Here is a 26,629-nt window from a genome sequence, read left to right as displayed (position 1 = left end):
AATATTAATGATTTTGGTGGTTTGAACATTAGATAACAGTTTCCCTTTTTAGAATATTAGTCACCTTTGTGAACAGTTCATTTAGGCATTTTTAGAAGTAAATTTTATTTGACCAATATGAAAAAGCTAAATCTGAACTGGGTTTATATTTTGAAAAACAAATGGGTTTATATTTTGAGAAATAAAACTATACTTAGTGGGTATTTTGAGTGAGCTTGAAAGAGTTTTTAGCATAACAAATTGAAGTGGTAAACTTGAATAAATATATTTTTAAAATGGGAATACTTAGGAATGTATTTAAAATTTAAATTTTTATTTTTTTGTTAAGGCAGAAGAAATTAGAAGTAGCCATGGAAGAAGAAGGATTAGCGGATGAAGAGGTAATGTTGGCTGTAATTACCGTGATTGTAGTGTACAGCCCTGTGTTATGTACTTGGAAACTGCCAGGAGAGCAGGTCTGCAGTGTTCTTACCACAGAAAACATAGTTACGTGAGGTGATGGGCATATTAACCAGCCTTACTGTGGCAGTCGTTTCTCAGTATCTGTGTGGGTCAGATCATGATGTCGTGTATCTTAACCTCACACGGTGTTGGGTATGTATCATTTGTTTCTGAGTGAAGCTGGGGGAAATCAGTACCTACTGTACAGAAGCAGCCCCAGTGACTTGTACATTTATTGATGTCAGGTGAGTTGACAACTTCGATGATGTATATTTCATTGTTTGAATGTGGGCTTCTTCCTTTGTTGACATGATGGATATCTTTGAAAAGGAAGCAGGTTTTTTTAAATTCCAAGAACAGAGATTTAGTGAACAGTATCTGCAGGATTCAAGGATGATAGAACAAGAAAAGAGGTTCCCAAGGAGACCCAATCAATTGCCAGATCTTCTCAAACCTTTTTCTACATGCCATCCAGTGCTACCACCTTAGTTTACACTGTCGTATACCCCACCCAAAGAATAACTGCCCCCAACTCGTCTCTCCTCCTCTAGCCTTGACCGCTCTCTCACCTAGTTTTTCTGCTCACTGCAACCAGAGTTATTTGTCTAAAAACAATTGGACCACATCGCTCTTTTTTTTTTTTTTNGGAGACCCAATCAATTGCCAGATCTTCTCAAACTTTTTTCTACATGCCATCCAGTGCTACCACCTTAGTTTACACTGTCGTATACCCCACCCAAAGAATAACTGCCCCCAACTCGTCTCTCCTCCTCTAGCCTTGACCGCTCTCTCACCTAGTTTTTCTGCTCACCGCAACCAGAGTTATTTGTCTAAAAACAATTGGATCACATCGCTCTTTTTTTTTTTTTTGCTAAATGTCCTTCATTGGCTCCTGAGAGCTCTCGGAGTAAGAGCAACTTCTTTGCCATAGGTCTACAAGATCCCTTGTTGGCCTTTGCTTCTCTCTCTGTAGGCTTACCTCTTGTCACCTCACCCCCTTGCCGACCAACATATTGAATTACCTTAACTTCCATGATCTTGCCCACGGACCATTTCACACATTATTTCTGCTGCTTAGAACCTCCTCACGCCTGCCTCACTCCCATCATTCTTTAAGAAGCTTTAGGTCTCAGCTTAAGCATCACTTCCACGGAGACATCTTCCCTAATCCCTTGAGGTACCCTTACGTTCTGTCATAACACTGTCCCTGTGGTAGCCTTAAAGTAAGCAGAAACCCCACAATGACTTGTTTAGCGTTACATCTCCAAAGCTGGCAGAGGGCTAGAATAAGTATTTGGTGAACAATAATGGACTCTTCAGGAGTTTACAGATTAGAAGGGCAAATTACATAGGTGGGTGTGTGTGTAAAATGTATACATGATAGAATGTGGCAAAATTTTTAAAAACATGGAGATTTTCCCCCTAATTCAGGGGAATTAGAAAATATTTCATGGAAGATGTAACAGTTGATTTGAATCTTAATAAAGTAGGTGGAATGTACATAAGAGTTGAGGTCTGTATACAAAATGATGAATACACAGGGCCCGACAGAGTAAGGCTTGCTTGAATATGGTGGGTAGGGTACGTCAATGTCTCACATGAAATGGACAGCAATTTGAACATTTCACCTAAAATGTCATAATGGTGTGCTGGAGTGTGGTATTGTTATGTTACAGAACTACATGCTTATGATTTTGTAATGAAAAATTGTGTAATAAAAAAATATGCTATTTGTGCCGAACCGTGTATGTGCAGGATAATGAATAAAGGGTGAAGTAAAGGAAATAGCAAGGTAAATTGACAGCACATAGTGGAAAGCTAGGCTTGGAACAGTTTACTAAGAAATGTATACTTTATTTTTTATTTTCTAGGTAATGGGGAGATGGCTACAGCCTAGATCAGTTAGTGTGACAATTTCCAATGATCAGAGAAGAATTTATATAGTATCTAATTTTCTAAATATAGTTTATTAATTATACTATTACAGTTGTCCCAATTTGTCCCCCTTTTCCCCCTTCTCCTTGTACCCCCCATTCCTTCTGGCAATCCCCCCTTAGTTCATGTCCATGGGTCATACTCATAAGTTCTTTGGCTAAGCTATTTCCTGTTACTGTTTGTAACATCCCCCTGTCTGTTCCGTTCCTACCAATTGTTATTCTTAATCTCTGTATCTTCCCCTCATTCTTCCCCTTTCCTCTCCCAATGGATAGCCCTCCAAATAATCTTCCTATCCATGATTCTGTTCCTATGTTGCTTGTTTGCTTAGTTTGTTTTTTTAGCATCAGTTGTTGATAGTTGAGGGTTTATTGTCATTTTAGTGTTCATAGTTTTGATCTTCTTTTTCTTAAGTAAGTCCCTTTAACATTTTGTATGATAATGGCTTGGGGATGGTAAATTCCTTTAGCTATACCTTGTCTGGGAAGTACTTTATCTGCCCTTCAATTCTAACTGATAGCTTTGCTGGATAGAGTAATCTAGGTTATAGGTCTTTGCTTTTCATCACTTTGAATACTTCTTGCAAGTCCCTTCTTGCTTACAGAGATTCTTTTGAGAAATCAGCTGACAGTCTTATGAGAACTCCTTTGTAGGTAACTCTCTGCTTTTCTTTTGCTGCTTTTAAGATTCCTTCTTTATCTTTAATCTTTGGCATTTTAATTATAATGTGTCTTGGTGTAGTTGTCTTTGCATCCATCTTGTTTGGGACTCTCTGTGCTTCCTGGACTTCACCAAATTAAGGAATTATTCTTTCATTTTTTAAAAATAAGTCTTTAATTTCTTTCTCTGTCTCTTCTTCTGGCACTTCTGTGATTTGGATGTTGGTACTTTTGATATCCTAGAGGCTTCATACCCTATCCTCGTTTTTTGTTTTTGGAATCTTTTTCTTCTTGCCATTTTGATTGAATTTTTTTTCTTTATGTTGAAACTGGAAAAACCAGTGTTATGCTGCCTGTCAGGTTCCAGACCCAATAATTAGCAGAGGCAGGAATTGAGTCTTTATGGGCACTTTATTCAGATGGTTGGTGACTTGAGATAGTGGGTTATGTACCCTAACCCTAACAGACCATTTTAAAATTCCATTTTAAACATACCTTTTTATAAGAAGAAACGTGTAGGTATGGGGTTTGGAATTCAGGGGAAAAGTTAATCAGATAAAAGCTGCCTCATTCTTTCACCTGTATCCTGGGCAGTGCTCATTATCTGTGTCCTGGACGATGGACATGTCACGCTGGAGCACAGTGGCTCAGACACCATCTTGATGGCTTGCAGTCCTCCTGAGGCACAAAGGTGGAACTGCTTATGGCCTCCTGGAGTCAGGGTGGATCTGAAACTAAATTTTTTCCAACATTTGAGTCCCCCATCAATGTTCAAAATTACTGATTTTATTCTTGACTTCATCCACTTCAATGTTGATTCCGGGTAAATTTTTCTTTATTTCACTTAGTGTAACCTTCATTTCTGCTTGGGTCTTTTTTATGCTATTGAAGTACCCAATGATGAGTTCCTGGAACATCCTAACAACCAGTGTTTTGAACACTGCAGCTGGTAGGTTGCTTATCTCCATTTTGTGTAGTTCTTTTTCTGGAGTTTGTTTTGTTCTTTCATTTGGGCTATCTTTCTTTGCTCATTTTGGCACCCTCCCTGCATTTGTTTTTGTGTATTAGGTAGAGCTGCTTTGATCTGCTGCCTTGGGAGTGTGACCTATTGTAGGAATGCACACCCCTTAGTGGGATGGAGTGGAGCCTTAGGTAATTCCCTGGGCGGGGCAGCCTGTGTGAACCAGGTTGATGGAGTCTCAGATACAGTGTCACTACTCTGTGGCTCTCTGTGGAGGAGAGCTCAGAAAACAGACAGTGGCCACTGCCTTGCCTCTGGAGTGTCTGCCCAGGAACTTGTCCCCCAGCACTTGCCCTGATGCCAGGAACTTCAGTTTTCCCCCATATGCCAATAGTGCCCTTCAAGCTGCTGCCCCAGTGCTGGAGTCCAGAGGGAGTAGGTCTCTGGAAGTCATGCCTGTTGCAAACCCTTTAAGAGGAGATACCTGAGAATCCCACAGTTTCTTCTGCTGCCCCACCCCCTGCTGGTTTTTACAGCTTCCTGGCACTGGAACCCTGGGCTGGGTGTTCTGTTGTGGGGCTTGGACCCCTCCCTCCTGCGGTGTCCCTCCCGGTTTTTATCCACCACACATGGGTGTGGGACTGCCTGTTTCATGTCTCCACTTCTCTGCCCCTCTTACCTGTCTGGATGAATGTGACTTCTTTAATTCTGTACTTGTCAGACTTCCATACAGCTCAGTTTTCTGATGGTTCTGGGTGATAGTTGTTTTGTAGTTTAGTTGTAACTTTTGCTGTGGTTGTGTGAGGAGGCGAGCCATGTTTACCTACACCTCCATCTTTACTGGAAGTCTGTAATATTTAAAGAATAGTCTTCCAAATGATTTAAAATCAAGCCATTATCTTCTCTGTACCTTTCCTAGGATTGTACCTGCTTTTGTTTTATATTTGCAGTATTAAATCAAGTAACAAAATATTTTATGATTTATACCAAAGGTGATTACTTTATTAATTTGTTGATTCAATCTAGAAAACTCAAATTTTACTCTGTTTTTTTAATTCATTTCTTTACATTTTAAGTGAGAGAGGTAATGGTTTAGTGTGGGGGCAACTTTGCCAGCAAGTCCCCCAATCCGGCACAGATGAAAATGAAACTACCAAGACATGAACTGCTTGGGGAGGAGAGATGGTCAGTCTCTCAGAGGAGAGAAGGACAAGATCCTCTTCCACAAGGGCTTTTATTAGCTTCGTGTAATACACAGGAATGCAGGTGAAGCTCATCAATCAATGTCAGGCAGCAAGGATCAAACAGTATATAACATTTCAGAGAAATCTGAGGGCTTAATCTGAGTCAGTGTCTGTCAGGTAAGGGGGTTGTAAAAACTTTGGGAGACATACTCATTTGCTGCTTGGACATATGAATGTCATATGAATGAAAGCACTCTTGGCAAAGCAGGCTTCATAGGACTTTAGGAACTCACCCTGGATCCCACTGTAGCTGGCAAGGAGCTGCCCCACCTTTCCCATCATGTTTTTAGGCTTAAGTGGATTAGAACCAGGAAGCGCTTCTCCCAGACAGAAATGGGGACTTGGGCTATGTCAGAATAGCTGGGGGTGGTGGGGTGGGAGGTGGTCCATCACATCCTCTTTGTTGCAGCCCCCTGAGTCCTTCCATGATGGCCTCCCAAGTGATCATGTCTGGCTTAGGTTGCCCCCCCCCCACCCCCCGCGAGGGGTCTTACCCGACCAGGCGGTTATCTTTTTTTTAAAATTTTTTTTATTTATTTACTTATCTTTAGAGGGGAAGGGAAGGAGAAAGGGAGAGAAATATCAATGTATGGTTGCCTCTTGTGTGTCCCCTGCTGGGAACTGGCCTGCAACCCAGGCATGTGCCCTGACTGGGAATCGAACCTCGACCGTGTGGTTCGCAGGCCCGAGCTCAATCCACTGAGCTACACCAGCCAGGTCAAGTGGTTATCTTTTGATAAAGTCATACCACACTGAACTCACTGAAAAAAACAAAACAAAACAAAATGACAGGACCAGCCCATTTATGTAAGTCACCTGGTGACTGGCATCAGTGGGGAAGACCGAACCCATGCCCCTCAAAAGGGGGCCGTCTCTCCTGGCCTGATGTTTTTCAAGAGGAGCTGGAAATCTGGATTTTGATGTGGCATCACTTGCTCTTTAAAAAAGATTGACATGTAATTCAAATTTTTACAAATGGCTGCAGGCCGAGTCAGGTACAGTATGAATTGAAGACGGTGTGTAGCCTCCAGTTTGCGGCCTCTCGTCTGCACCAGGAAGCACCGAGCACATTAGAGCTGTTTCTTTAACCCTTCTACATAGCTCAGGACTGGGGGACAGTTCTTCCCTAGAGAATAGTCAGTGGCCCATAATAACCATCTATAAAACTAGTCATTTCAGTAAAGAGTTTAATTTCACAAATGATTATTGTGGGCCTTAGGTGAGGTCTTACATTATGTCAAATTTTATAAAAAGACATACTTTCTCAACCTAACATAAAAATTGTTGGAACTATCTTTATATTAGGTTAAAATAAATCTACTTTTTAAAAATGAAAGCCAGTATTCATCTTTAACTCATTCTGTATTATCCACGGAAGTTACTTGTGAAAACTAAACCATGCGATGTAGCCATGAAAAGCACACGTCCTGAGGCAGAGGTGCTAGCCGACCCCCGCGTGCCCCCAGACTTCTGTGCACGCTGTCCGGTACAAAAACCGAGCACCCTGTGGGTTGGGAGTTTGAGGAACACCCGTTTAAGAAGGACTGGAGAACGGAAGAAAGTGATATATTTTTATCTTCATTGAAGTTAGAAAAATCCCATTAAACACGGGATATTATTTACTCCAATGGAAAACCAGTATAAGCAAGTTTAAGCCATAAAAGAGAGCCACGAAATACTAACCCTGTACACAGATTTTTGATGTTTTCTTTGGAAAGATGGGATTACCACAAAAATATTTTTTTTCAAGGCAACCTAATTAACATAAGTTGTGACCAGATATGTCAGCATGCTTTTTGTTTTTTTCATAAAATTTTAAAGATAAATTTTCTTTAGCTACCTCTGAACTATATAACATGGACTTTTAAGATTTAAGATTAATATCATGGAATAGATTTTTGTAAGATTATATATCTATACTTGGGATTCTCCTTTTTTGCTATTAAATAGCTGTCTCCCATGCATGAACAATGTTTATTTGCTGCATTACACAACCTACCAAATATTAATAAACATTAGTTTCTTTTGGCTGCCTCTGTCAGTTTTGAGTGTAATTTATGAATCTTTTTCATTAGGATTAGACAAGTTTCTGAAACTATATCCCACTGTATTGTTTTATAACCTAAGTCAGAAATTTAGAATGCCTCTCAACATTCTTACATGTAAATTCATTTGTGTCATTAAAGAGGGGCCTCACTCTTTACTACCTTGAAAGACAGTCCTACACTGCCACCATGTGGCCTTTCAAATTATAGTCTCAACATCTAAAACTACTTTTTTGATCTTTTTCTTTTACTAGTAATTCAGTTTTTAAACTGTTATTCAAAAGGCATTTTTGAACAAATAGTATTCACAGTTTCCAGCATTTATGTGCCTGAGTGTGTAACTTCATTTAGCTGTTTAAAGATGTTTAGATTGAAAACATAATTTCTTGATGTCTTTATCCTTGTATTAACTTTGTTAGAAGTATCGGAATTCTATTGCATTGATATACACATTTACATTTTCCTAATTAATAGTTTACCCTTTTGAAAATATACACACAAGGGTCGGGAACAATTATTTAATAGTTATACAACTTGAGCTGCATGTAGGTTTCTGAGCTTTAATGGTTATGTTGACTTGTCTCCTTAGAACTGAACCACTGAAAGCTTTATAGGGGTTTTAAAGATGAACAGGGGTTTAATTTTTTTGATTTTCTTTATCCCTCTCTATGTTACCTCTACCAGGAGATGTGTCAAAAAACAGAATTTTATTTGGTGAGGGGGGAAACAAACATATTGGATTGGTCAAAAAGTCTTTTATGGGTTTTTTTTTTTTTCATGAAATAAAAGACACAGTTTTCATTTTCACCAATAACAACTTTATTGATTTGGGTATTTTGAGTATGTCAGCTGTCTTTCATGTGGTATAATATTGATTGTTCTCAATGTCTCAATGTAATCACTGTCAGCTTCACCTGGTCTCCCTGACCCTGGAGCATCATCCAGCGAGACATCTCCAGCACAAACTTCACAAACCACTTTGACACCTTCATTCAGTCACAGCACCTTCTGCACACACTGCACAAATCCTTTTTTTTTGCGTTTCAATTGTGTTTTTACCTTTCCTGAAATAATAAAGCATAATATTTATGCTTTATTAGTTCATATTTATGAAAATGTTGCATATTTTCTTCCGTCTTCCATGTTAAAATGACTATGCGAAAATTCCCCCATGTAGGTAAGTTTTTAATACATCCTGACTTGACAGCTGTCACAGTACAATGTAACAAAATTGTTTAGAATGAAATTAACGACAGCTAAGTGTTTCTAGAGGCATCTTTACATAAAAAACAAAAGAACTTTTTGGCTAATCCAGTAGAACAATGAAACAAATGCCCATTGCAAATGTAACCTGAAGGTATTTCATTATGTTTCTTATTAATGCTGCTTATTTTTATGATCTCTGGAGAATGAATTATGAAACTCCTGACGAATATTTTAATGAATTCTTTGTGTAATTATTTTGTTACAATTTCCTATTTTCAGGAAGTTGTGTGCCAAGTCACATGCAGTTCATTAAAATTTGTCCAAGATTAAATTCTACCCTAAGTAAATCTCTGTGGAAACTCTGCTGCGTTCTTTTGGTGTCATACGTCTCAGTAGTTGTGACAGCAACCTTGGGATTTAGGGAACTGCAGCAAAGTAGATTTCTTGACAGTAAAGGTCAATATCAGAATACTGTTAGCATTTCCTAAAGTTTAATTTTTATTTTTGAATTAAGTTAGCACATAGATGAAAGAATACAGTGAATTAGTTAAGATGAAATATTTAATGGACTGTACCTCAAGAATAAAGATTTATCAATTGTTAAAAGTTTTTAAAAATTTTCTTAGATTATTTTACTATTTCTATGCTTAACAAATACCTGGTTTTGGCAAATAAATTATAGCACCAGTATATAATAATATAAGATACTTCACCCCCATTTTTATGTGTCTTACCTTTTAATGCTATAGGTTTCTTTTGAAACAATCTGATTTTAAGGTCATCTTTTTAAACTATCTTTTTGTTGTTGTTTTTTTTATAGAAAAAGCTACGCCGATCACAACACGCCCGCAAGGAAACAGAGTTCTTACGGCTCAAGAGGACCAGACTTGGCTTGGATGACTTTGAGTCTCTGAAAGTTATAGGAAGAGGGGCATTTGGAGAGGTGTGGTTCTTTTTTAAAGTCACTGCTATTGAAAGTATGTATCTTCAGATAGGTTAAAATAATTTAATATGTGTGAAAATAGTTTAATTTGAATAGAATTCCTTAAATACCGTGAATGGCAAATTGCAACACTGTTTTCTTTAAAACAGTCTCTCCTAAATAAGTAGTAGCAACTGTTTAACATTTATAATGTGTTTACAATCTTTACATTCCAGGTACGGCTGGTCCAGAAGAAAGACACGGGCCATATCTATGCAATGAAGATACTGAGAAAAGCTGATATGCTTGAAAAAGAGCAGGTATGTTCTTCAGTATATTAACTAATGGAACATCTACTGACGAGGTATTAGAAGTGCTGAGAGTGAAATTTCTTAAAAGAAACCTACACATTTTACCATATAATCTATTAATTTTGTAATAGACTGTTTCATTGTTTCTTAATTCTTATAGTAACATATTTTCTGAATTTATAATCTAAATACACATTAGCCTGTTTGGGCTGTTGTAACAGAATAGCACAGACTGGGTGACTTAAATAACAGAAATTTATTTTAGTCGTTTTGGAGAGTGGAAGTATAACATAAAGGTTGTGCCAGGTTTTGGTTTCTGGTGAGGACTCTCTTCCTGGCTTTCAGAGAGAAAGAGAGAAAACTCTTTGATGTCTCATCTTATAAAGCACCCAACTCTTCCCTCCCCACCCCCCACCCTTGAACTTGCTAACTTTAATTACCTCCTTAGAGGCTGCATCTCTAAATCTAGTTATACTCAGGGTTTGGGCTTTATTATGGAGGTTTGGGGGGGTACACAAACGTTCAGTCCGTAGTAAAATACCTTCTTTTCTGACTTTAGTGCGAATAAAGGATAGTTCTTAGTACCCTTAATCCCTGTCACATATCAAAAGTAAGATCAGTCTCCTGAGAATTTACTGATTTTGATTTTATGTATTTCCAAAATCTGTAACCACTGTAATTTCATACTCCTGGGCTCTCTCTCACTGTTTCCTGTGACTTAATGCAGTTTATGCAGCAGCCATAAATCTGAAAGCATCAGTAGTAGTATTTTATGTGTTCACCTGTGTTTCCAGTCCGGGTGGGCACTCTGGAAAACCCTGAACTGAACATATGTGCCAGTGAAGGTGTCCACCGTGGGGGTAGACAGGGCAGTGGTGCCACTCTGTACGTGATGCTTCTAGTGCTCACCTGAAGTTTACTGTTTAAAAAAAGGTTTTCTTTATTTAGACAAAGGGGAAGGGCAGGAGAGAGAGAAACATGAATGTGTGGTTGCCTCTCTCATGCCCCCTTTTGGGGATCTTGCCTGTCTTGCAACCCAGGCATGTGCCCTGACTGGGAATTGAACTGGTGACTCTTCAGTTCGCAGGCCAGTGCTCAATCCACTGAGCCACACCAGCCAGGGCTAAAGCTTACTTTGTTGTTATAGCAATGTAATACTAATTTTTATTTAAATATGGCCCACTTGAATTCTCACTGCATTCTTTTTATTTCTATTTCATTCACCCAACAAGTATATGTATGTTCCAGGTTCTGGGAATACAGTGGTTAACAGGACAAACCTGATCCTTGTTCTTTTATAGGAGTGGGGAAAATAGGCAGGTGGCTATAGAAAACATGTCACAGTGTGGAGATTCTCAATAACTTGGCAAGGACAATTCTCAATGTACTGGAGGGCAGAAGCCTACTTGGGTGGCAAAGGAAATGGGAATCGGGAAATGGAGACAGTGAGTATAGATAAATCATGTGAGGCAGAACAAAAAATAGATTGGTGAAATGGAGGTCATGCAGCTACTATCATTCATTCATTCATACACATATATATATGATAGGGAATGGTTTGTGCTGGTTGGGAGCACCCATCAGGAAGAGGAAAGTTGACGGTGCAGGAGAGAGGGGGCAGATAAGTATAGGAATTCACTGGAGGACAGATGATCTTTGATAGGAGTGAGGATGGATTCATTAGAACAGGAAGGAAAAGCAGAGAAAATTAGCAAATGCAGGGTGGTTGATCTGAGAGTGTAATAAAGTGCCAGGTTTCTGTCTGAGTATGAATAAGTGAGTCATCAGCTTGGAGTAGGGGAGGAAGGTCACTTGTTGGAGGTGTAAGGAGAGGAAAGTGTGAAATAGTCAAAACTGTTGACTTGTGATCTGGGAAAGCAGACATGCTGGGGAAGTCCAGTTAAATGCCCACTGAGATTTGCAGGCATGAATGTCGAGCGAAACCAGTGGTGTCATTAGGTGATTTTTACCCAGGTAATACCTAATTGCTCTGGGGCAGTAGGCAGAAAATTGAGGTTGACGAGGGGTGGGGTTTGGCTGGGCAAGTGCAGTGGAAGGAGAGAAGGACAAGGGAAGTCGAGGTATTTGCAAGAGAGTGATCATACTGATGGAATCTAGGCTGGGTAGAGAAAGGAATGAGGTAGTGAGGAGAATAAGGGAGAAAAAGTGATCGGGTCCATGGAATGCAGATTGAAGTGTAAGAATAAGAGACTTGGAAGGTGAAAGGTGGAGATCAGAAACAGTCCCTTAAAGTTGAGATTTTAGAGGAGGGATGATTATCGGTAATGAGAAAGACAAGAAGGTTACCATGGGTGGCCGAGGGGTAGCAGGGGAAAAGATCACTGGAGGTGAGGAAATCAAAGCCCTGTGCGGACAGGGTATTGGGTGGTTCACCCCTGGGAAGTGTTGAGCCAGGAGCTGAAGTCATGAAAGAGGGGAGTTGACCAGTAGTTCTGTAAAGGACAGCTGTGAAGAAGGACGATGGCTGATGTGGCCTCACAGCACCTGCTTCCCGGGAGCTAGAGAGAAGGAAAGTGTTACCGGTGTTCAGGAGCAGCCAGGAAATGCGTAGGAAACCCAGCCCCTCACCAGCACCATGGGAGAGAAAAGAAGGCCCTTTTTGAGAACTCAGCCTGCAGGATGACAGAACTCTCAGTAGACAGACAGCCTGGTTTCATTTAGGATGAGAAGGTGGTAGGAACCATCTGGAGATCAGGTGATTTTGTTGAAGACAGATTGATTACAGAGGGTTTGGAAGGCAAGAAGGTCGAGATACTGAGTTGTATTAGAAGGTTACAGATAGTGAGGGGACTAGGTGTCTGGGTCAAGGTGCACAGCTATAGAGACAAGGAGATAAACTGCAGTCTAACAAAACGACAACTGGGGTTAGTCCTGGGTAGGCTTTTAAGGGGGAAAGGCAGCAATGGGGTCTAGCTGTCGTCTTTAGTTACTAGCCACATGTGGACACTGGGCACTTAAAAGTACCTGCTCTGAATTGACATGTGCTACAGATGGAAAATTTACAGCAACTTTTGGAGACTTGCTATGAAGAAAAGAGTGTGAAAAATATTTTAATAAGTTTATATTGGTTATACTGAAATGAAAACATTTTAGACATATGAAGTTTTTAAACTTTATTATTTGAAAAAACCTGTTTGTTTTTACTTGTTATGTGACTCCTGGAAAATTTTAAATCACACATGTGACTTGCATTATATTTCTACTGGACAGATGTGGTGTAGAATATTTTGCCAGAATTTGAAGAGCCCCTGACCATGCTTTGTTCCTGCGCAGGGGTAGCTTCAGGCGTAGTTTCAGTGGGACTTTGCCCTTTGGGGTTGGTTTCTTCCTATGCCAATAAATCTGCATTTGTCACCATTGAATCTCATTTTAGGAAATCTTTTCCCCACTCAATTTCAATTCATTAATTTTAAGTTTTTATCTCATTTAGTTTAATGCTAATTACCCCACAAAATTAAGTGGCAACTTCTGTCTTCACTGCTGTGGAACCAGATTACTGTGCATGGCACTCGCTGTCCTTTGGAACCAGGGCCCATTTTGAGAACATACTCTGTCATCTGGCTTTTAAGATACTTTAAAATAACCGAGCCGAGCTGGTGGTGTGGTTGTTTTTCCTGACAATACTAGAGGCGAAACCAAAAGTTTAAGCCTTTTCCTTTACCGTCCTAGAATGCTTTGTAGAAGACAATGGGTAAGAATTTTGAAACAGATCCAGAGAGATTATAAAGGTTTTTGAGGCCAGAAAACAATTTCTTAGTTTTCAGCTTTTATTCTTTTGCTTTGATCTTAGAGCATTTACCATCTTAGAGAACATAATAATCTCAAATGGAATATTTTAAGCAGATATTTTATTAACATGAAAGTTTTATAAATTCTGTGTTGTCATCTGCTTTGGGCCTGACTCTATAATGGTGCACAATGTATAGCAAAAGCATAAACTCAAATCTTATTGTTAGCCTTTCAAGAAAGAATGTATAAATATACTAATGCAAAAATACCTGATAATTGATCATGTGAACTCCACAAATGACTCAGTTTACAAAACACTCCAGCCTAGAAAATGGACCTCTTGTAATTGTGCATTTGACAAAAGTCAGTAGCAGCCTCCCCAAAATCACATTAAATTGTTATAGATCACGTTTATAGATATTATAGAAGTTTTAGGTTACAACAAAATAACAAAGTTATTATAAACATTTCTACTTCTTAAGACAACAACCAAATGGTTAAAGGTCAGGACAGGTCCTTTGACTACTAACAGTTAAAAATAGTTTGCTAAGGACCCTGACTTTAGCAATTACCATACCAATTTATAGAGCATTTCTTACTGTTAATTATTAAAAGTCAGGCAATGGCCCTAAATTTATAAGACAAGCCAGGATCCTTGCCCAGGTAGAGAATCTTGTCAGAAGGGTTTTAGACTACTCATTTTTGTACTTCAGAGGCCTGAGCTTCCTCCCATATACCTGTGGACCCCACTTTTTTAGGCCTAAAGATATAAGCTAAAAATAAGCAATTTCCTGAGATTCCCCATATTTAATGAGAATATGAACATACATATATGTTTCAAATCTTTTCTAAAACTCCAGCTTTCCTTCGTGACTTCTAAGGAAATGGATGGATAATTGTAAGAGGTAAGCTTGAAAAATGTGTAATGTGTTACAATTATTTTTTCAAAATGCGTTCATCTAGGTGGCTCATATTCGAGCAGAAAGAGATATTTTGGTAGAAGCAGATGGTGCCTGGGTGGTGAAGATGTTTTACAGTTTTCAAGATAAGAGGAACCTTTATCTTATCATGGAGTTTCTCCCTGGAGGTAAAAGCAAACGAAACAGCACTGACTGACACGAGCAAACCACTGAGTGTGATTACACTTTCATTGATTAGGCTTTTACTTTTGGGTTCCTAGCTCTGAGGTCGCACAGAGTTGGGCATGGTTTTCCAAGGGTTGCTCCCGTGGTAATGCTAATTTTGACCACCAATCAGACTATTTTGAAGGGACGATAAAGTTGGCACATTTTAAGTACTATCATCCTGGGTTTACTGTATATAAATAGAGTGTTTTAAGTCCAGAATTAAGAATAAGTCACTAAAGAAAACGATAGACACCCCACAGGCAAATGATAGGCGACATACCGAAGAGAACTATGGCTAGTCTATAAATGTATAGGAAAATATTCAACTTCACCTTTATTCAGGGAGATGCAAGTTAAAGCAAGAAGGAGATAACCATTTCATACTCATCTAATTAGTAAAAACATTAAAAGTCAAATGGGACTGTGGGGAAACTGGCCTCTCCTTTATATAAATTATAACTCTTAGAGCAGTTCATCCACAGCAGTGATGTGGAAGATGCAGATGTCCTACAGCCTCACAATTCCACCACCAGCTGTATGGTCTGCAGACTCCCCCACACCCCTGTACAAGAGACCTGCAAAAGCATGCTCATTGCAGCAGCATTGTAATAGTGAAGAACTGGATGCAAGATAAATGTCCACCCATGAAAGAATGGATAAATAAGATGCAGCATAATTATATGATGACATTTTTACAGCACTTAAAAGTCAGGAGCTATATTTGTTTCAACAGTGAGATCTCAAACAGAGTGGAGTAATAAAGCAAGCTGTGTGATTTTGTGTATAGTTGATACCATTTTTATAATTTTAAAAAACCTATAAAAGACTGTAAGTCCATAGATTAATATGTATTATATATGAAAATACATTTAAAAAGTAAGCTGGAAGGATACACATCAAACCAAATGCATGATAATGGTTACTCAGCAAAAAGGGAAAGAGGAGTAGAATGGGAATGGAGGACAAAGGATGTTTCTGTTATTTTTTTAAAGAAGTCTTGAAGCATCGTGAAATATTGACAGTTGTCAGTTTTGAGTTGTAAGTTCACCAGTGTTTGTTCTTTACCTCCTTTTAAAGAAAAAAATCCCTTGAAAATAAAGAATGTCTACAGGTGAGTTTCTTAGTGGAATGATGTCCTATTTTTGCTAGCCCAGTGAGTGTTTTTGAAACTTGAATTTGAAGGAATATATCCCATTTCTGGGTGTGCTTATTGACTTATTTTCCAATTTGACATGTTTTTATCAGCCACTAATTCTAGAAGTTGAATGGTGGATATAACTTCATTATATCTCTGCTTTGATTTGATTTTACATATTTTCTATTTAAAATCATTAAATATCATAAAATTTCTGCTTATGCAGTGATACTCTTTATTTGGCCCTAGAGATGGTTGGAGGTATACTGGGGGGATCAGAAAATGCAAAAATCAGGCAACATTACATAGATACAAAGAAAGTTTTGGAGGCATTTTTGACACGTGAAACCTATTTTTCCTTATTTTTCATGTATAGGTGACATGATGACATTGCTAATGAAGAAAGATACCCTGACGGAAGAGGAAACACAGTTCTATATTTCAGAGACTGTTCTGGCAATAGACGCCATCCACCAGTTGGGTTTTATCCATCGGGATATTAAACCAGACAACCTTTTGTTGGATGCCAAGGCACGTGAATAAACTGGTGAATGATTAGGTTGCTAAGTATTTCATGGAGAAGTAATGGAGCTGATTTGTGACTGTGAATCGACAACTGCAATTTATTATTGCTCAACTATAATACATTATAGCATAGAATGATGGAATCATCAAATATTTGTATTACATTTCGTTTGTATGAATTATAAGCTGAGAATTTTTATAATAATTGAATTTTGAAAAGAGTTTATAATGAAGCTTTTGTTTCGAAGTTAATAGCAATATAATCCACTGATTTCACTAGTTTCTTTTTGGGCTTTTTTTTAGGGTCATGTAAAATTATCTGATTTTGGTTTATGCACGGGATTAAAGAAAGCTCACCGAACTGAATTCTACAGAAACCTTACACACAACCCACCAAGTGACTTCTGTAAGTTTGTTTTTGTTTTTGTTTGGATTAAAGTACTATAGCTGTTCTGATTCAGTACTGATTAGTAGTAAAGGTTCTCTCCCTCTCCTGACTCCTTAAACCAATGCATTTTTTAAAAAATACTTATTTTTTTAGAGAGGGGACGGGAGGGAGAAAGAGAGGGTGAGAAACATTGATGTGGGAGAGAAATGTCGATCGGTTGTCTGGTCATATTTGCCCCCGCCAGGGACCGAACCTGCAAGTCAGGTGTGTGCTCTGACCCGGAATCAAACTGGCAACCTTTGCTTTGTGGGACAATGCGCCACACTGGGCAGGGCAACCAATAAATGTATATGTGTGCATTGGCTTTGGGGTGAGAGTTTTTCTCTCGTGATTACAAATCTGTCTTGTTGAAATTAGCATTTCAGAACATGAACTCCAAGAGGAAAGCAGAAACATGGAAGAAGAATCGAAGACAACTGGTGAGTTAGCCACGTTTTTAAGAAACAGTTTTGTACCCTGGTTCTAAAACCTCCCTTGGGTTTTGCTTGATGATTTTGTGTCTTTCACAAGGGTCATTACTTACTTTACAGTAATGATAGGGCTTGTTCTAGGTCACACAGTTTCCTTAGTTTCTCTAATTTCACCTTGCCTATAAAGTAAAGTGCTGATTTTTACTTTATAATTTAACTTTTAGAGTACTTTATCAAGCATATTCATAATTAAATTATTTACTAGTAATTAGCACTTTATGTAAAACTCACTGAGATAAGCATAACTGTACTGAATGCCTTGCGATGTCTCTTTTTCAATTTTTCATACTTGTCCTGATACAACAAATATCAATCAACACTTGTAATGGGGTTGTGTGTTTCTAAGAACTTCTTTATAAATTAAACAAGAAGCTTGGTGTGTTTACAATCCTACAGTAAATACAATTAGAAAGCAGACTTTACCACAGATAAATTATTCCTTCAATGTGCAAAAACACTGTCTATTCATAACCCTACACAATTTCTCCTCTTTTACTTTGCAAATATAAGAATTTCTTGCCCCTTCCCTCTTTTCCTTTATCCTATTAATTAGGTCTTTGAACATTCTCACTGTTAGAAATGTGCCTTTTGACTTTGTTTTCCTAATTTCCTGTACAGTGCCTCACATATACAGACACTCTGTAAATATGTTAAATTCAGCAAAGTGATGAAAGCGAAATTAATTCAGCATTCCCTCAGGATACCCTCTCACACCAACTAAAATGAACTTTGCATTATTGAGCTCATTCTCTCATCAGCCCAAAGCACATAATTGCAAGCTTCCTGAGCAAGTAAAACATTTCTGTGCTTTTAAAGGCTTTAGAAGTGGTTTTAAAAAGTACTGAGTTATGCATTAACCACGAAAACTTCCTTCTACTTTAAATGTGTCACTTTTAGATCAGATTTTACCATTGATTTCCTACTTTAAAAGGGAAAAATGAACACTGCTTAAAAATATGGTGGGAATTCTGTAACCCCTTATTTTCAGAATATTTACAGATGATTACTTCAGTGCATGTGTTACTGTTCTTGTGGGCGTCATCATAACTTACGTAGTGTTTCCCAAAGGAGAAGGCAAGGGGGCTCTGTTGAATTTGGGGCAGGAAGTTCCTCCAGAACCTGTATCCCCTGCCCACCCAATGCCAGTCATCTCCTCCCCCAGGTCATTGAAATGACAAAATTGCTGCCACACATTTTCAGATGTCCCTTAGAGTACTACCCTTTGTGGAGAAATCTGAAGTGGTTTTTCTTTAAGGCTTTGTATGAGTTCAGAATTGCTTCTTAATGGATGAGCAGCGGCCTGGAATGCGGTTTGTAATGAAAACACCTGACGTTTGTTTATTGTGGGTTGTAGTGATTTACAAAGCACACTCCTTTTCTTGTTCTGCTCTCATACCAACTGCTCAGGCAGGCTCCAGTTACTACTCCAGTTTTATGTAAGCGGAAGCTGAGGCTCCGAGAGGTGGAATAACCTGCCTAAGATCATATTAATAGTGAGGGGGGAGCCAGGCCTACTGGGCTTATTAACCTTTTTAATCATCTTGAAATGGATTTAGGACTAAATATATTGATAACTAACAATAGTTGAGCTTCTTGGAGGGGGCAGAAATCATGTCTTAAATAACATCATCTGATTCAGTACCTATCACTTAAGCCTTATAAGTGATAAACATGCAAAACAAGTATTAGAAAACTGACTTTGCTATATATTGCTTTTTACAGTAGTGAGTCATACTCATGTCTTTCCAAAAATATATTAAGAATGCTGGTTTGACAAGCTACTCCTTTGCAGGCATATTCCACAGTTGGGACGCCAGATTACATTGCACCAGAGGTGTTCATGCAGACTGGTTACAACAAATTGTGTGACTGGTGGTCTTTGGGAGTGATTATGTATGAAATGCTAATAGGTATGTTTTGTCATTCATTTATGTGCATACTATATAAATTGCCTTGAGTACTGCTGATTGAACATATGCGGACACCATAGGCTAACACCCAGATTCTTTTAAACCAATTTCTGACATGTACACCTCCACCTTTCCCCACCCCCCTCCACAATGAGCTCCCTAGGGACCCAGTTTCAAGAAGTGGGTATTTAACTGAACCCCCGTGTGTCAAAATTGTGTCTGCATGGCCTTTCGGGCAAAAGTGGGGGAGGAGAATGCTTTAAATCCTTTATTTTATTGACTTCATTGGGAATTTTACTGCGAATGATGACTGGTGGTACTTTTATTGTTGAGTAGAGCACTCAGGGCTTTGTGTATAGCAGGGAGAGAGCAGATTCGGTCATGGAAGCTGGCAAAACCTTTGTTTTCTTTGATGTGTAGGGTATCCGCCTTTCTGCTCTGAAACACCTCAAGAAACGTATAGAAAAGTGATGAACTGGAAAGAAACTCTGGTATTTCCTCCAGAGGTGCCCATTTCTGAAAAAGCCAAGGATTTAATTCTCAGGTTAGTGGTTCAAGTCCTAGAGGAGTTTGTCATGTCTTAAAACTTCACAGGCACCTAAAAGACTGGATTCGCCATTTCACTTTTGTGGGAGGGAAAGGACTACCACTGATACATATAATCAGAGAGATCAAAAAGAAAAGGTGTTTGTGTTTTCTGTTTGTTTGTTAATGCACACTCTTAAAGGGAAGTATGCAGGAAAAAAAAACAAACTAAGAGTTAAGAAGAGAGCAGAGGTCTCATATTGCTTCCAAGGCCACTCCTGTGAGACTGCAGTGGTCCTGCCCATTAAAGAGAAAGGAAGACTCCACTGTTAGTGGCGGTTCACGTCACAAAAGTGTTTGTATGAAATCTTATCTAAGCAAAGGGTTCCGTGCTGTTTCTCAGTAAAGATGAACCGTATTGAATCCGTTGTGAAGGGCTCGAAGGAATACACGTTGGTACAACTGTGGGAACAGCCACTGACAGCATATTGTGACAGACCTTTAAGCTGTGTATGACCTTTGACCCAGAAATTCTACTTTTAGGAATTTTGTTTATATAGAATGTGTTTAAAGATTTAGGTACAGTATGTTTATCATGATACTATTTCCAGTAATGAAAAATTGAAGACTGTCTAAATGTTCAGCAGTAGTGGACTGGCTAACTTATAATATTTTCATATATAAATTTCAGAAAATGGAAGTTATAGAAAAACTTTTAATGACTTTGAGAAATTTTCTCAATATATTAAGTGAAAAAAAAGTCCTAAAATAGTAAGTAATTTATCAACATAATGTTTTTAAAATTAAAATACTGGGATGACTTCAAACTGTGTACAGTAGTTATCTGAGTGGTGCAATTCCAGATAATTTATGTTTTCTCCCACATGTCCCACAATAAACAGAGTTAACTTCAGTCAAAACCAAAGTGAAAAGTTTGAAGTAATGAAAATAGAAAACCTTAGATGTACTTTGCATGTGATCATTTTTCTGTGTCCATTTTCTAGATTTTGTGTTGATTCTGAAAACAGAATTGGAAATAGTGGAGTAGAAGAAATAAAAGGTCATCCCTTTTTTGAAGGTGTGGACTGGGGGCACATCAGGTATGTTCACAGTCTCTGAGTGGAAAAGGGCTGAGTAAAAAATGATTTAATGATTAATTTGTCTCTGATTCTGCTGGATTAGATACAAGAAGCAATGCTGTCGTATTCTAAACTCAGTGTTTTTCAGATTATGTGAGTGAGACTGTACTACAGCTGAATGACTGGTTCTGACTGGTGTGTACTTTGAGGGGAAGACCCCACACTGTACACCTGTCTGACTTCTGTACCCAGAGTCACATGATGAAGGCCAATGGCACAACCAAGCTGCACCTCCATTTCACACTAGAACCTTTCATTTTTTCCTCTTGTTAATATACCCTACTTTGTCTCCTTTATGAATTTATAAGATTCAGTGCCTGTTTACACACTGTGAGGAAAGTTAAATAATGCAAGTAACATAACAATTTGCTTATATTTGTTCATTGTGAGCACTGGCTTTTATTCAGTTTATAGCCAAATTATCTTCAATAATTCCGATGTGCTCTCCGCATAAGAACAGTTTAGAAACCAGTTTTATCATGCTATTTTCTTCCTTCCCTTTGCACTCAGAACACACTTAAGGATCCTTAACTGCATTTCAGGACTGTGGGGTGTGCCCCTGACCTCATCGCTACAGGTTTCATCTTATGTAAACCGTCCCGTTCCTACCTCACAGCTTTGTCACTGGCTCTTCACTCTGACTGACATGCTCTTCTCCTCCCTGCCCTCGTTTGCGCTCCTTTCCGTCTTCCAAGACAGCTTAGGTGTCACTTCTACCGTGGAGGTCTTCACTGCAGCTTCTGCTGTGGGTTAGGCACTCTGTTATAAAAACAGCGACTTTTTTTATTATTTATTATAGGTTCAGCACTTTCCCAAGGACTTTATGTAGATTTCTTATCCTTATAATTAGTCTTATAAAATAGGCACTTTCATTTTCCTTGTTTTACCAATGAGGAAGCTAATGCGTAGGGAAGTGACTTGCTGCTGTGCTACAGCTAGTAAGGAGCTAGAATTACTGACTAGAATTGGACCTGGGCAGTTTTATCTGGACTCCTGCTGTGTCATGTTATACTGTGTGTATGTGTATATATATATCTCAATCATCTCCATGGACGGGATTGTGGTTCCCCCATTTTTACAGTTACTGGGGTGCTTAGACACCGCCAGGCCAGCGTCTTGGCTTCATAATAAGGAAGTGGTCGCAAAGTAGAGGCTTGCTTGCCTGGGATCATACTGCTGGGTAATGAAAAGAGATTAGATCTGAGTGGACAAGGGTCTGTGGCTCTTTCCACTAAACTGATATAAGTGTATTGCATATAAATAACCTGGAGGGATTCTGGGAAAATATATACATGCTTTTGCATAATGTAAACTTAATATGAATAGACCCAATAAATGTTTGTTAAAACTATAGAAACAATAAAATCTGATAGCTTCTTTTAACTATTTCTATACTGTAACACTTTTAGCCTGGTAAGAAGGCATTTCATGACTGGTAATTTTAACCTAATGTCCCTGATTCCCTTAGAATTTATATAACTCCTAACAAGTTTTGGATTCAGATTTCATCACAGATGTGTAGTCCCATCCCCCTTGGAGCCCCTTATTTCCCCAAATGACTTGATGTATGGTTCCTCTCTTAGAAGAATTATATTCCTAAGTTAATTAGGTAGGATCCAGTCCCCCTGATCTTTAAAGTACATCTAATTATGTACTTTACATAATTATAAAATCTTTTAAATAAAATCTGTTTTACTTTCTTTTTCATTAACACTTGTTTTCCATAAAAAAAAAAAACCAGCATGAGTGAGTCTTGATACAAAGAAATAAAAATTCCAAGTAAATGGTACTATTTTCATAAAAAATTATATTCAACTATGAATCCACCTAACTTTTCAAATCCAAAATAACTGTCCTTGGCTCTTCTGATATCTATAGAACAGCATGAAGACTTTTCAAGTAGAATTATTTTTTTGAAAATTAAAGAGTTTAAGAAAATTTATCATGGCTACTCAATGCCTTTTACAGGGAAAGGCCAGCAGCAATTCCTATAGAAATCAAAAGCATTGATGATACTTCAAACTTTGATGACTTTCCTGAATCTGATATTTTACAACCAGGTAAGGCAATTGACAACGCAACTAACACCGTTAAAAATCTATAAATGATTACATTTTCACTAACAAAATTCTTTTGCGCTTGGTTAATTTTTCTGTCTTTCTAGTGCCAAACACCACAGAACCGGACTACAAATCCAAAGACTGGGTTTTCCTCAATTATACATATAAAAGGTTTGAGGGGTTGACTCAGCGTGGCTCTATCCCCACCTACATGAAACCTGGGAAATTATGAGTGAAGATCACATTCGCCCACAACCAAGAGAACTCAGGTAGCTGCATCACCGGGCTTGCTTGGCGTAGGTAACAACGCACTGAAATACTCCTGAAGGCGGTGGTGCTCATGCCTAAAGAGGAAATTCTACGGGATTAGGATTTCTAAGACTACTATAGGAATTGGTTGGCAGTGCCAGCTGGCTTTTTTTTAATATTTTATTATTTTTGTTAACTTTATTATACGAAGGTACTGGAATAAAAGAAACGTACATCCCTTTCTAACTGCACTGCCTACGTGCGTGTTAAGGTCCATTCTGCCTGTGTGTGCTGTGGCTTTGTACTGTAACACCTTTAACCAATTCAGGAGCAACATATCACTTAGAGCAACATAGGCGAACCTGTAGGTAACGCGCAGTACTGCTGTTTCACTGCAAACCTGGTGGGTCTAGGTGACCAGTATAAGCCATCTTCCATAGCTGGTGTTGGAACACTTGCCCTACTGCTTTGGACATCTATAGGATACATACGAAGACAATTTCTAGAATGGTTTTAAGAAATTTTAAGAAGAAAATACACTGGTTATTTAAAAAATAGGATTTATCATCATGTTATAACACAAACTCCACAGTAGGGAGTGACAAGTTTGTAACAAGGAGGAAGTTTAACATCTTCCCCCAAGCACTCCACTAATACATTTACTTTGCATTCAGAAACACTGATGACCTTTATATACTTAGTCTGTGTACTCATAGGGGAGATGTACTATATTATATAAGATGTAAAGTTGCTTTTCTTGTGACAAGAGGACTTCTTTTTTAACAAGAGGACATGGCATTATTTTAATTTGATTATGGTGAGTTGAATATGAGAAATGACCATGAAGGCTGCTTGTAGAACCTAGTGTATTTTTATTAAACTATTTTTTTAAATGTCAAACTTCTGATCATGTAAATGGACTTGTAGAGTACAAAGAGCTATTTACTTTGGTCTTCTAGAAAGTTGTTACATATCATGGCTGGTTAACTTTTATTTTTTTTAATGAAAAAGTTTCCTTTGATAGTACTTGTATGATTGTGCCATTATTTTCTTATACTCCAAATGTACCAAAGATCCTGAACAGTGGATGTTCACAGTGAAGTGGAATTTTGCTTTCTCGTGGAAATACCATGATCAGACATGGTAGACCTTGATGGAAATCCGCTTACTGAAGGGCAGCGTCATTCATGTGTAGCTACATCACTGTGGAGACTGGGAATGGGGTTGAGGAGGTAGATGGAGGCAGAGGTGTTGTGATTAGATGATGTCAGCATCAATTTCTTTGGCTATTTCCCTAAGAATTAAATCTTTCTAGCTCAACACTTAAATTCTAAAATGACTGCAGTTTTACTTTCGTAAATACTACTTAAGGAATAATACTTTATCAAAGAATGGCCTAATATTTATCTTAACTGTTGATTGAATTTTTTAAAAGATACAACAACTATAACCATTACAAATGATCTGTGAGCAAAATCTAAAATGATAATTTTTAGGGATATTTTCCCTAATTGGGAAGAATTGCATAGGATTATTATGCAAATCTACAAAAGGTGTTACAAATGTTGCTGCTAAGTAGTTCCACAATGTTTCAATAAGGCCATTCTGGGGACTCCCCCACCAAATTCTCTCCCTTCTTTCCTTTCATTCTTTCATTCTGGTATTTAATACTTATTATGTGTTCCTCTAATAGTTCATCTCCACTTTCTTGTTCAGATCACGTGGCCAAGTAGGAGAAAGAACTGTTAAAATTCTGGGGTTATCTCAATTTTACTAACTCAGTTTTTCTCTTTATAACTGCTGCTAATTTGAAAAGAAATCTTTAACTTCTGCTCAGCTTTAGATTTTTCTCACCACACCTCGCTCCCACCCCCCTTCCGTGTTAAAGGACTGTTTTGCCAGTGTCACAGTAAATGAGTAATATCTGAGGAAACTGCAACATTCCCTAGCTCTTACATGGTAACTGTTTCGGTGCAGAAAACTGTCATCAATCCAAGTTGAGAGAGAGAGAATAGAACTGAGTTGTCTAAATTTGCTTTTTAACTGAATAAGAAATTGAGCATTTTAGTTTCCTTTTCCCTCATTTTTGTTAACAGGTGGAACTTGGAAATCGCTCTGTGACTTCTGGCGGTGAAAGGCAGTTTCGGAAGCTTACTGTCTTTAGGGTCTCATTTCCCAGGAGTTAACAGAGTGATTCACAATGTCTGGGGTTTCCTCCTTAACAAAAGCATTTCTTAAGTGCCTATCTAAAAGCAATTAAAGACTGTGTCTGCGCTTTGGAAGCTAAGAATCTGATTCATGATGCAAGCTAGCTAGCAAATTTGTGAAGTACCCTTGAGATTGAATTTTCTCTATTGTACATTTCCCATATTTCAGGTGAACCATTTAATTTAAATGACAAAACTCTTATCTACTCAACTGGGCATAATGACATTTTCTTTAAATTAGACTCTATTTTGAATTAAAGAGTTTTATTATAAACTGTGTTTTTGTTTTTTCTAAGTATATAGAAAGCTTGTATAATTCAGATTTATTGATTTCCTGATTTAATGTAGACTTTGACTTTTTTATTAAAAAAACTTTGTATGAAAGCAAGTTATGTTATTTTTCTTTTATGCTTTTCTTATTAACATAGCTTTAAATCTTTATATTGAAGCATAGTGCTATCTAAATATAAGGAAATTCTTATAAATCAACCTTTTTTAAATTAAATATATAGGTGAATAACATAAGTGGAATATTTAAAACGTTCTTTGGTTGCTAAGCTTAAAATAGGGTTTCATTTATATCTATAAAAGCACATTTTTTGTTTTTTAAAAACACCTGTTTATGTAAATCTATAAATTTTAAAATATTTTAAGTACATTTATTTTTGGTGTTCCATTGCAGAAAACCTTTAGATAGTGAATCAATCAGTATCTGCTTGTAAAAGAAACAGCTGTCCATCTTTTGATCATCAACAAGTGAATGAACTGAAATTTTAATCAATAGAGAGGTCCCTGGCTACTAAATACATTTTCTCTGTGAATTGCTAAGATTCAGAACGTTCAGAATAACTGCAACAATCATGATTATTTCTTGTCTTTAAATTTTATTTTCTCTTTAGAAGTGCACTTACTTTAGAGTAATTTTAATGAAACAAACAACAAATGTAAATATAAGACAGTTGGGACTACTAGAGATATTTTATGTTTTTATGAAAAAATAAGAGGATATTACTACTTTAAAAAGGAACAAAGTAATAAAAACAGATCTTAGTTATTTTTTGAAAAGCAATATAAATTATTCAGCCGTTGTCTAGAAAAATAATCATCAGGCTCTTGAGCTCAGTGTTCAGTTACTGAGTTTCAAAAAATGTTTTGGTGGCATGAGGCCCTTTTTTTGTTGAAGGTAAGAAAAGAATAAAAACTATGTTTATAGCATTTCTGTTGGTGAGGGTTTTGGGGGTTTCATTTTTGAGTTTTGAGATAGGTGTTACCCAAAACTCAAGGAAGACCATTTTGTAAATATATCTAATTTTTATACTTAAAGACCACCTCCCTCAAGAACACAATAAATAGTTGAAGT

The 26,629-nt window shown here is 37.8% G+C and overlaps 1 protein-coding gene across 2 annotated transcripts in view; it reads left to right on the top strand.

The window, feature by feature from the left end:
- Nucleotides 1-24,525, top strand: part of STK38L (serine/threonine kinase 38 like) — a 74,318-nt gene extending 49,793 nt beyond the window's left edge. For both annotated transcript variants that reach the window (XM_037033783.1, XM_037033784.1), the window contains 12 exons: nt 329-380; nt 9,312-9,434; nt 9,650-9,733; nt 14,438-14,561; nt 16,113-16,267; nt 16,565-16,667; nt 17,067-17,128; nt 18,972-19,089; nt 19,510-19,633; nt 20,619-20,714; nt 22,722-22,813; nt 22,918-24,525. In XM_037033783.1, the coding sequence (XP_036889678.1) occupies nt 329-380; nt 9,312-9,434; nt 9,650-9,733; nt 14,438-14,561; nt 16,113-16,267; nt 16,565-16,667; nt 17,067-17,128; nt 18,972-19,089; nt 19,510-19,633; nt 20,619-20,714; nt 22,722-22,813; nt 22,918-23,045 (1,261 nt within the window). In that variant the 3' untranslated portion in view covers nt 23,046-24,525. The remainder of the gene's footprint in view (nt 1-328; nt 381-9,311; nt 9,435-9,649; nt 9,734-14,437; nt 14,562-16,112; nt 16,268-16,564; nt 16,668-17,066; nt 17,129-18,971; nt 19,090-19,509; nt 19,634-20,618; nt 20,715-22,721; nt 22,814-22,917) is intronic.
- The last annotated feature ends 2,104 nt before the right edge of the window (nt 24,526-26,629 follow it).

Source organism: Sturnira hondurensis, unplaced genomic scaffold (genome assembly GCF_014824575.4).
Source record: "Sturnira hondurensis isolate 20B ecotype Veracruz unplaced genomic scaffold, ASM1482457v3 Scaffold0021795, whole genome shotgun sequence".
In the NCBI taxonomy this organism is placed as follows: domain Eukaryota; kingdom Metazoa; phylum Chordata; class Mammalia; order Chiroptera; family Phyllostomidae; genus Sturnira; species Sturnira hondurensis.
Note: the sequence above shows the minus strand (reverse complement) of the source record. Positions and strands in the feature narration are given on the sequence as shown.